Source organism: Mobula birostris, chromosome 4 (assembly GCF_030028105.1).
Source record: "Mobula birostris isolate sMobBir1 chromosome 4, sMobBir1.hap1, whole genome shotgun sequence".
Classification (NCBI taxonomy): domain Eukaryota; kingdom Metazoa; phylum Chordata; class Chondrichthyes; order Myliobatiformes; family Myliobatidae; genus Mobula; species Mobula birostris.
In genome coordinates, this window is record NC_092373.1 from 59,428,337 (window position 1) to 59,440,798 (window position 12,462).

The 12,462-nt window shown below is 38.3% G+C and overlaps 1 protein-coding gene across 8 annotated transcripts in view; it reads left to right on the top strand.

Annotated features, from left to right (window-relative positions):
- Positions 1-1,579, top strand: part of si (sucrase-isomaltase) — a 202,242-nt gene extending 200,663 nt beyond the window's left edge. For all 8 annotated transcript variants that reach the window (XM_072255413.1, XM_072255408.1, XM_072255415.1 and 5 more), the window contains exon 49: positions 1,323-1,579. In XM_072255413.1, coding sequence (XP_072111514.1) covers positions 1,323-1,400 — 78 coding nt within the window. In that variant the 3' untranslated portion in view covers positions 1,401-1,579. The remainder of the gene's footprint in view (positions 1-1,322) is intronic.
- Positions 1,580-12,462: the final 10,883 nt, after the last annotated feature.

The window sequence follows — 12,462 nt, forward strand, 5'->3', positions numbered from 1 at the left end:
TATTCCCAGGATGTGATATCCCAGACACAAAATTTATATCGTTATCTTCTCCAGTGGATAACAACTTGATTTAACAATAAGGTGGACAGCCATTTACAATTCAGATTTCATACTGAATCCTACCTTATTTTGTTACGATATTTCTTCCAATCAGCACTTTAATATCCCAGCACTCATTTTTTAAACAAAAGATACTCATATTTTGACAGAACAAAATTGAAGATATTTATTAGATTTCTTTGCGGTAATTCATTTTAAAGCTGTGACCAACTGTGAAGCTTTCCTTATCGATCTTTAAATCCTAAAAAAATTGTATCATGTTTTGGTGCTATGACATCAGATATTTGAAGAATAATCTACACCTTCTGTTCTCCCAGTATCTGCACCGTAAAATGATTCACATTTCCTATCCAGGTATTGCTAAAGTTATCCAGTGCACCGACTCTGACCAGCTTAGATGTCAAATGAAAAGGTTGTTTGGTTGGACATATAACAGGCTGCTGCTAGTTCAGTTACATATGTTGAACTTGAACTTTTACTTCATTGTGTGAAGCTTATCCTGTTGTGACCCTATGAGATTCCAATTCACTGCTGTTTCCAATAGAAAATGTTACTGCATTGTCCATCCATTCTAGACTGCTGGCAAGCTAGCCATCGGTCTTGAAATACAAAATACACTGACAAAGGGAGAGGGTGAGTTGCTGATACCTACATACTCCCCCTTTGGGGAGGAGAGTAAATAAAATGCAGGTAAATCAATGAGATATTTCTGATAAAAATAAAATCATTCCCATTTACCAGATCATCCCCACAAGGCAAAACTGATATGCAAAAAAATTGAATGCATTGAATAGCATTTTTGGGAAAATTCTTGAATTATATAAATGCTACAATTATTTGTTCTTTCCAACTGCTGTTAACTGGGATGTAGGAATATGATGTTTCAGAATCATTGTGGGAAAGTAAATACTTTTGAAACAAAAGATAGTCCAAGAATTGTAAAGAAATGCAAAGATGATATAGTAAAGGGAAAGAATATGAAAAGACATGATGTTGGAGTCAATTTTAATTGAACCGGTGCTTGCCCCGAAGATGCTGTGATATTCTTAATGCAATGTCAACAAAAAGAATCTCTTAAATAATGATTACACTGAACATTAAAACAAAACTACTAACTTTTTTTGCGTCTGCACTGTGTTGGCACACTTCTCTTCCTTTAATGAAAGCTCTTTAAAAAAACGTATTCAATATTCACCCAAATAATGGACTTTACACTTTAAAGAAAGCAGCTAATCTTATCAACTCTCCTTTTTTATTAACAGGTACTCTCTATTGAAATAAAAGATGAAGCCGTCCAGTTCAATAAGCCATTAACAATCATTTGGGAAACACAACCATGAATATTAATTTAGTAAACATTACAGAGCACTGTTGGCGAGCAGATAAGTTTTGAAAATATCTTATTATTACATTTTCATGAATGAAGACTTGATAGAAGCTTTATGAAGAAAATGTATTGAAGAGCATTCATTAAGTGTCTTGGAATTTCTTTTAATAATTGTAAATAAAGTTACCTTTGCAGCACAAGTGATATAAAAAGTTCATCATCATTACTAGAATTTCACAAGAATTGTTTTTTATGCTTGTATTGTCACCAAGGTTGTAGTTATATCAGTTGTTGTGTACATAAAGATAATGGTATTTTGTTGGCATGTGGAGGAATGATAGTTGGTCAGAAGTGTACAAGAGAAACTTTGCATTCTCTTAATGACTTGGTTTGTTAGGAGAAAAATGTACATTAGTATCAGTTTTTAAGAGTAATACCATCATGTAACTGCAATTATACTAAAAGCTGTACTGTCTAAGTACAGTAAAGCAGTTTGCTATTGTTATCAAATATGAGAAGATTCAAGGATTCAAAGTATATTTATTATCAAAGTATGTATGCAGTATACATCTTCTCACAGACAGCAATGAAACAAAGAAAATTACACAAACGGCAAAAAGCAGGCGAAAAACAGTGAACATAAAACAACAACTACAAAGTCTATGAAACAGTCCAGGGATGTCCATTTTCAGCTCAATTCAGTCCGATCAAACACTGTGCCGCTCACTGACCTCAGAGCCAGTCCACCCCAATCAACATTGCACAAAACAGCAACCGATAATTGTAACCCACAACTAATGGTGAATGCAAAATCTAGAAATAGATACATTTCCATTGAGGAGAACGTGAAGCAGTCTATTTATGAAAGTTAATACAGAGAAAAAAAACACGCTAAATGGCGACCTTAAACTGAATTGCGGAAATCTCTGAAGGTCCTGATGAACAAACACTGAGGATAAAAAGGCACATTGGAAAGAGGAAATGGGATTCTGGATTTCATCGGTTGCTAGTATAAAATATAAAAAATGAGGAAACTATATGATCACAAGGATACAAGAGCCATTGAAAAGGTACAGAAAATGCCAACAGAGAGATTACAGTCAGAAAAAATCATCTAACAAATTAGAATTATTATTCATGCATGAGGGGTTACTGCTAAAGCTAATATATACAGTACCCATCCCCAATCCCTTTAGAGAATTTACAGTGAAATGCCTTCAAGAGCTACTGCAGTACACTTGTACCTAACCACCCTGAGGTATTGTACATGTGCTTTCAATGAAGCTTGGTGAGCTATATCGTGCTTTTGGATCTGGCACACATAACCATCCTAGTACACAGTGTATGCACTACCCTTCAGGTCAGTACATAATCCTGATTAATACCAAGCTTCTTGAATCTTGTTGGATCCACACTAATCCAGGTAAGTGGAAAGTCTTCCAGACTTTGGTAAGGTTGAACTGGAGTTGCTTGTTGAAAAATATATAAATCCTGGTGTTTTCCTGCAGCCATAGTATTGATGCAATTGTCTCAGTTAAGTTTCTGGTGAGTGTTCTCCCCTATGTAAATGAAATAACAGACTAGACATAAATATCATTGAATGCTAAAAGGGTTGTGATTAGACTCGGTTGGACTGTATCACTAAGTTCAAGGCAACATTTAATTTTAATGTGCCATCAAATCAATGCATATTAAATATTTTTAATAATTGAAAAATAATATAACAAATTACATGATAACAGAATTGCAATGATATGGTTAGCACTGGCTGCTCTAAAGTCTATTGGAATTCCTGGATAGTTGATACACAACTTGGCCTCTGACCATTGTTATATTAAATATGGAGCAGAAGATACATAGTAAGAACGCAAACACGAGGAAATCTGCAGATGCTGGAATTTCAAGCAACACACACTCGGCCTGAAACGTCGACTGTACCGCTTCCTAGAGATGCTGCCTGGCATACTGTGTTCACCAGCAACTTTTATGTGTGATACATAGTAAGAAACTATCTTCATGAGATCATATTACTCCTCAGGATATCCTAGAGCTATTTTAAGACCGAGCTTTGTAGTTATGTTTCCTTGTTGGTAAATTGGAAATTATTTCTAAGGCCTTCTTTCTTACTAGTGGTTTTTCTGTTTTAAGGCTGGTAATAATACAATTGTCTGCCCTGAAGTGTTTTGAGTTCTTTCCTGACACACACTGAACTAATGTGGTAGTCAACAAACTGGTGCACTTTCTTCACTGTCTGCATCAAGAATTATCAGTACAAAGTGAACTACTGACTTACTGAGCCATTCATATTGGCTTGTGAAGATTATTCTGCACAGCTAAAGCTAATTAACCCATTTTTCCATTTATAAATTCTTGTCTCAAACTAAGATACACTTTCCTATGTTCAGTATTTTTTACAACATTCCTTGTATTCCTTGTATTTCCTTATATCATTACAAGAATATTGAGTTTCCTTAAAACTGACCTTACTTCCAAAATGTCTTTGAAGGAAAAGGCAGATTTACAATTACATAACAACTACCAAAGACTTTTCAAGTAAATTCTGAAATATGATATAATCATTGATTTTGAATTATGGTCATTATTGTATTGCAGGAAATGTGACACTTGCAGCAAGCAGCAATACAATATTAACTGGATAACATCATTTGGCAACACTGATTAACTGAATGATAAATATCAGCTCTGGTGTTCCTATCAGAGTTTCATAAGTGGAGGCCATTTAGCCTTGCCATCTCTGAAAGCGCAATCCCATCAATTTCAAACGAGAAAATCTGCAGAAGCTGGAAATCTGAGCAACACACACAAAATGCTGGAGGAACTCTGCAGGCCAGGCAGTATCTAGGAAAAGAGTACAGTTTATGTTTCAGGCTGAAACTGTTCAGCATGGCTGGAGAAAAAAGCTGAGGAGTAGATTTAAAAGGTGGGAGGAGGGGAAAGAGAAACACAAGGTGATAGGTGAAACCTGGAGGAGGAAAGATGAAGTAAACAGCTGGGAAGTTGATTCATGAAAGAGACAGAAGGCAATGGAAGAAAGAAAAGGGGGAGGAGCACCAGACGGAGGCAAGGAGATAAGGTGAGAGAGGGAAAAGGGGATAAGAAATGTTGAAGGGTGGGGGGGGGGGGCATTACTAGAAGTTTGAGAAATCGATCTTCGTGCCATCAGATTGGAGGCTACCCAAACAGAATATAAGGTGTTGTTCCTCCAACCGAAGTGTGGCCTCATCACGACAGTAGAGGAGGCCATGGCTGGACATAACAGCATGGGAATGGGAAGTGGAATTAAAATGGGTGGCCACTGGGAGATCCCACTTTATCTGGCAAATGGAGCATAGGTGCTCAGCAAAGCAGTCTCCCAATCTGCGTTGAGTCTCACTGATACACAGGAGGCCACAGCAGGAACACCCAACACAGTATATGACCCCAACAGACTCACAGATGAAATGTCACCTCACCTGGGAAGGACTGTCTAGGGCCCTGGCCCCATCAGTTTTACCCTTTGCACTGTGCATGACTCACTCAAATGCCTACCCAGTTCCCTCTTGAAAGCACAGATTAGTTCTGTTTTCATCATCTTTACCAGCAATGAGTTCTAGATCAGAATGAACCTTAGCAAAAAAAAATCCAATATATTCCTTAATTCCTTTTTTAATTTTTGTCAAAAATACTAAATTTGCACAGTTTGCTGTAGTGTGTGTGTATATATATATATATGTGTATGTGAGTGTGTGTGTGTATATATGTATATATATTCACACACACGGAGCTGCTCAAGATACATGAACCTATTCACATGAAAACAATTGTTGCTACTGCCTCAAGGAAGAAAGATAAGAAAGTCAAGTTACGTTTATTTTACATACTAGTGTCAAACACACTTTTTACTTTGAAATTATAGCTTCTAGATATATATTTCAATAATTCAGTTAAACTATACCTATTCAGAAACTTTGAAAAGCATAAAGGCTTTCTAAAACTAAACAATTGTATTTATTTATTGAGATGCAGCGTGGAGTAGGTGCTTCGGACCTTTCATCACACCGCCCAACAACCCCAGATTTGACCCTAGCCTAATTATGATCGGGACTAGTCAGCATGGCTTTGTCAAAGGCAGGTCGTGCCGTACGAGCCTGATTGAACTTTTTGAGGATGTGACTAAACACATTAATGAGGGTAGAGCCGTAGATGTAGTGTATATGGATTTTAGCAAGGCATTTGACAAGGTACCCCATGCAAGGCTTATTGAGGAAGTAAGGAGGAATGGGATCCAAGGGAACATTGCTTTGTGGATCCAGAACTGGCTTGCACGTGGAAGGTAAAGAGTGGTTGTAGACCGGTCATATTCTGCATGGAGGCCGGTGACCAGTGGTGTGCCTCATGAATCTGTTCTGGGACCCCTACTCTTTTTTTATAAATGACCTGGATGAGGAGGTGGAGGGATGGGTTAGTAAATTTGCTGATGACGCAAAGGTTGAGGGTGTTGTGGATAGTGTGGAGGGCTGTCAGAGGTTACAACAGGACATTGATAGGATGCAAAACTGGGCTAAGAAGTGGCAGTTGGAGTTCAACCCAGATAAGTGTGCAGTGATTCATTTTGGTAGGTCAAATATGATGGCAGAATATAGCATTAATGGCAAGACTCTTGGCAGTGTGGAGGATTAGAGGGATCTTGGAGTCCGAGTCCATAGGACACTCAAAGCTGCTACGCAGCTTGACTCTGTTTGGTAAGAAGGCATACGGAGCATTGGCCTTCATCAACTGTGGGATTGAGTTTAAGAGCCGAGAGGTAATGTTGCAGCTATATAGGACCCTGGTCAGACCACACTTGGAGTACTGTGCTAAATTCTGGTTGCCTCACTACAGAAAGAACATGGAAACCATAGAACAGGTGCAGAGGAGGTTTACAATGATGTTGCCTGGACTGGGGATTATGCCTTTTGAGAATAAGTTGAGTGAATTCAGCCTTTTCTCCTTGGAGCGACAGAGGTTGAGAGGTGACCAGAAAGAGGTGTACAAGATAATTCCCCAGGACTGAAATAGCTAGCTTGAGAGGGCATAGTTTTAAGGTGCTTAGAAGTAGGTACAGAGGAGATGTCAGGGGTAAGTTTGTTTTTTTTTACGCAGAGAGTGGTGAGTGCGTGGAATGGGCTGCTGGCGGCGGTGGTGGAAGTGGAAATGATAGGGTCTTTTAAGAGACTCCTGGATGGCTACATGGAGCTTAGAAAAATAAAGGGCTATGGGTAAGCCTAGGTAGTTCTAAGGTAAGGACATGTTCTGCACAGCTTTGTGGGCCGAAGGGCCTGTATTGTGCTGTAGGTTTTCTATCATGGGACAATGTGCAATGATCAATTAACATACTAACTGGTACGTCTATAGACTGTGGTTGAAAACCAGAGCACCTGGAGGACATTCATGCAGTCACTGGAATAACATAGAAACCCCTTACAGGCTGCAGTGGGAAATGAACCTGTGTTGCTGGTACTGTAAAGCATTGTGCTAAGCACTGCACTACCATGCTATCATTTCCACTAGTTAAGCTTCCCTCAGCAGTTTCACTGGTGTGGCTTGTTCTTGCAGACCAAATTGATGTCATTCTGTTTGGGGTAATTGTGTACCTTTAAATGGCAAGCCACACTCAGCCAAATCCAGACCACTGCAATCAGAAGAATACTTCAACTAGTGAATGAAATAAATGAAACCTGTTACCACACCATGATTGTCTGAAAACTTGAATGCTTTCTGTAACATTGAATTATTTGCAATCTTTCCCCAAAACTGTTACAAGTGTACTGTAATTGAAATATAGATAAACAGAAAATCTGTAAAGAACAATTTAGAAATTGTTAATGATTTGCAGGTAATAACCTATTATCATTTTTTGCCAATATACCAGTGTGAAATTTTCTATTTACCATACAGACGTTCTTGAGCTTCACTGTGAAATTACCAATTTGAGATTAATTTCTGCTGCAAATTTGATATACTGGTAATATTAAATTACAATAAAGGCTACCACACTATTTTTTATTATTTAACAAGCTTCTGGTAACGTTTCCACTTGTCTTATTTCTATAGTCTCAAAATTTAGTCTACTGATGCTAAATTGTCAGATTGTTTCTCTAAAAACCTGCACTACACTTACCCTAACCAAATATTGAGATCAAACTCTACATTCATAAATCCTTATCCCTCTCCACTGATTCGTTCTCTCTTGCCAGCTTCTCCCTGAAACTGTTCAAATCATTGGTGTCACATTTGTCCCTAAGATGAGCTACAGATCACATATGCAAACAATCACTCGCGTTGTCTCATGCCATGTCTGAGTTTACCCTTCTTGAGGTTATCCACTCCAGAAACACGTCTCATTGTATTTACTAACTGTTGACTGAACTAACTCCACAAATACTTGACCTGCCTCCCTCAGTTAATCATCTACCAACAAGGTAATCCAAAACCCTATTTAAATCCAAACATAATAAGTTATGTTCATCCATCACTCCTAAAGTTACTACAATTCTATAGCTAAGTTTGCTGATCTGTGCTGACAAGACATTAAAATTCACATTCTTGTTTTCAAATCCCTCCATGATGGTACTTTCACCAATCTCCATACTTTTGATGACTCTCCAAAATATTTGGACTCTGTCAATTCAGGTCTTTTGCTCAGCTCCAAATTAAATGCTCTACCACTCTCAATTGCTCCTTCAAGAACGTCAAACACTGAATATTTTTTCCTAAATCTTACAGCCTCTTTTTTCATCCTCCTCTGAAGCTGCTCCCTAAATCTAAACAACACACACAAAAAATGCTGGTGAACGCAGCAGGCCAGGCAGCATCTATAGGAAGAGGTATAGTCGATGTTTCGGGCCTTGACCTTTCATCAGGACAGTCCTGACGAAGAGTCTCGGCCCGAAACGTTGACTGTACCTCTTCCTACAGATGCTGCCTGGCCTGCTGTGTTCACCAGCATTTTTTGTGTGTGTTGCTTGAATTTCCAGCATCTGCAGATTTCCTCGTGTCTGCGTCCCTAAATTTAAATCTTAGATCAAGATTTCGGTTTATCTGTTTTCATGTCTTTCTATGTAACATTGTAAAATTCTGTGTAATAATTCTCCTATGTTCCTTGCGATATTGTGCCACAGTAAATATGCCATAAAAATGCAATACATGATTTTACCACTGTACAATTTGATAGATTTTTTTGCCTACTGAATAAAGTCAATAGTTTGTTACAGTCTAACAGTTTTGAAGATTAAAAACTACCTTCGATAGTTTAAACTAAAATGGTAATTTGTTACAGTCTACAGTTTAATGGTGGACCTTATTTTTTTTCTACTTATGTTTTGGTAAAATGTGTATTCTGTTTCAAATTATAAGTATTTGCCATACTTTTAAGATAATTATTTCTTGTCTTTTAATATAGCTTTCTGAATTTTTTTTTAAAAAACGTTTAAAATGGCCGAGCGTCTGTTTCAGTGCTCTACGCACTTGTTTTTACTTTGTTTAGTCTACTTGAGGCTGGTGTAATTTTAAAACATGGCGGTCCCCTATAGATTAAAGATTAACTTTGTTTATTCATATGTATTAACATACACTCAGTTTAAGTTTTCAAAAAAATGTGATTTATAAATCTGGACTTTTAACATTTGAACTTTTTTTCTCTCCTAGCTTTAGTAAAAGGTATATTTGGTTTTGAATTAAAGGTATCTGTTACATCTTTATGATAAAGACCTTTGAAATCTAGCTTCAGAGAAAGAGAATGATAAATGTCCCTTTAATTTCAAAATGAAATATTTATATAATGCAGTAAGCAAATCAGTCAAATCAATTGAAGTCTATTGTCATTCAACTGCATGCATGGATAAAACGTATATAATATATATAGAAACAAGACAAAGTTTCTTCAGTCCAGGGCATAAAACAACATACCCTACGTAACACACAATAACTTATGAAGGCAAGGATAAAATCTACAGATGAATCACACATAAATAACAAACTGAAGTGCATTAATATTAAATATTGTAAGGTACAGACAGGTGAACTAATGACACTTCAAATACGATGCGGATGGGAATTGAGAAGCCTAATGGCTAGGGGGAAGAAACTGATTCTCATTCTGACCATTCTTGTTTTTATGCATCATAGTCTCCAGCCTGATAATAAAACATCAAAGAGGTTGCTGGATGGATGGCTGGGATCCTTAACAATACTAAGTGCCCTGCATATGCAGCGCTCCTGATAAATGTCCCTGATATATGGTAGGGCGACCCCTATGGTCCTCTCCTCTGTTGTCACAGTCCTTTATAGGGATTTCAGATCCAATGCTCGACTGCTCCCATACCAGATGGAGATGCAACTTGTCAGGATGCTCTCAATGGTTCTCCTATAAAACACAGTTAAGATGGGGAGGTGGGAGCCTTGCTTGCTCAATCTTCTTAGGAAGTGGAGGTGTTGCTGTACCTTTTTGTTCAGGGTTAATGAATACAGCAAATGGTGGAAACAGCAGATAATTTAGCATTTCTGGAAAGGAAAACAGAGGTGATGTTTCAAACTGAACACTCATCACCAGATGCAGAGCTGGAAGTTATGATCACTGCATTACTTCAGATTGCAAAGAATCTGCCAATTATTCCATTGGTAATCAAGCTCAAGCTCGTCTAATTGTCGTCCAACCATACACACCTATACAGCTAACCGAAACAGCAGTTCCCCAGGGCCAAGATGAAAAACACAGTGCATAAGTTACATACAGCACATATAGTTATGATAGCACAGGCAGTCACAGAAAATAATACATGGCATGGCCTGAAATTTGGTGGTGCATGGGATGTTGCCCTAGACCCACTTATGCAAGAACAAGTATGCAGTAGTTCCTCATCTCATGCTGGTTCAGTTGTAAGCAAAGGCAATCCAGTTTGTCTTCCAGGATGTGAACACTGGAGCACAGCATCGATGGGAGGGCTGGCCCCCGATCCAGCATGGATTCCAGTGCACCCACCATGTCTCTTCTCTCTCACACCGACTCCAGAGTCTCCTCCCCTGGGTGGCTGTAACAGAAAAGGAAAGCAAAACCTTCTCCAAAGAGCAGTAGCCTCAATAATTATTCAAATTCAGATTCATTTATCACATGCTCATCGAAAAACACAGTGGAAAGCGTCATTTGTGTTAGCAACCACCACACTTAGGGATGTGCTAGGGGGGCAGCCTGCAAGTGTTGTCACTCATTCTGGCACCCACAGAACACAATAAAACAACAAAAGAAGCATCTTTCCTCCCTCCCAGCTACACTTACAGACAGTCCCCCAACTTCAACCCCAGGGCATGTCTCCAGTCTCCAGCCTCCATTCTCCAGGCTTCAACCATCATGCTTCAACTTCTGGACTTCTGATCGACACCCAGATTAGCCAATGACAGGACCCCTAACTCCAGGCTCGAACTCTAGGTGTGCCAGCTGACTGGCCCTTGTGCCTCCTTGTGCGTTCTGCTTGCATGGACATCTGATCCTGGGATCCACTGACCTGGGACAGCCAGGCTAACATCCACTGATGTCTTTCATCACCCGTCCACGTCATTGACCTTTGAACATGGAGGGTGGAGGCCTGACTTCTAACTCTTCCAGATCTCTGTCACTAAATCTTAATCTGACCTCTAACTACCCCATATCACTGTCCATAAGCCCTAACCTCACCTCTAAATCCCCTCTCTGTCCATATAACCATCCCTATGAAGTTAGAAAACAACTAAGTCTGAGCCACAATCTCGTTGGAGACCGCAACTTGGTGCCATTTTGGCCAGAGGCCATAACCAGCACATACCGAAAGAACACCTGTACACAGATAATGTATTTCTCAAAATCCTCCTTTTCGAACAGAACTGAATTCAGTGGCCTATGATTTTCAAATCATGGCCAGCTTTTTCTCAGCTATTGCTGTAAAGAAGACAGACTATTATTCACCTACCAAGTCTTCAAGTTCCTTTGCTGGGTGCCTAGTCATACTAACTACTCAACTTCCTTGTTTAAAGAATTTTATCTGGTACTCAGTAGTGAGGAAGAAATAGTAATAGATTAAGTGGAAAAGGAGGTGGTGTATGTAGATACAATCTTTAGTCTTGACTACACATCGACAAGCTTTGTGCAGCTTTGCATCCAGGTCCTTCGTGTTTGAATTCTTCTACCCATTAGCTAGTCAGAAGTCTCCACAAATATCTCTTTCAACACGTCTACTTTATTGCTCAAAGATCCACCCAGAACCCCAGAACAGCTTCTGAAAATATGGAGACTATATTATCCCATGGTTCACTGAATCTTTTACCAGAGTGCAATCATCTGCTCAAAACCTTTACAATCTACAATTCATTCACACTGTCATCAGGATTTTTGTGCTGTCCATGAAACCAGACACAGGACTTCATTATTTCATATCTGCACTATTTATTTATTTTGTAAGTTATAAGTTGCTTTATGTCTTTGCACTGTGTTGCCACAGCAAAACAAAAAATTTAGACTATACAAGACAGAGATAATAAATCTAATTCTGATCATCCAATGTATAATCTATAAAAGGTGCAGGCTAAACTAAACGGTGTCTGGCCTAATTAAAGCAGCAGCACACTTAACCCTGTGTTGATTCTAAGAGCAAAAATACAAGTTTGTTGCAGTGCTTTTACTTGTTCAAACAAATCTGTGTTAATTGCACATCAAAATCTCCTTGTCCCGTTTATGTTGCTATCCAGATTAGCCATTTTTATATTTGTCCGTAAAGCCCAGTGCTTTATTTATAGCTTCATTAACCCATCTCAAAACATTCAAAATTTTTTTGTACAAACACTTTCAGATCACTTTACTCTTGCCTTTAAATTTTCAGTGCTTAGATCGTTTTTTTTTATTTGCAGTTTGTCTTCTTTTGCACATTTGGTTGTCAGTTTGTTTATACATGGCTTTTCATAGATTTTATTGTATGTTTTTTTTATTTTTCATATAAATGCTTACAAGAAAATGAATTTCAAGGAAAGAGTATATGACAACTATGATAATAAATTTCTTTTGACTTTGT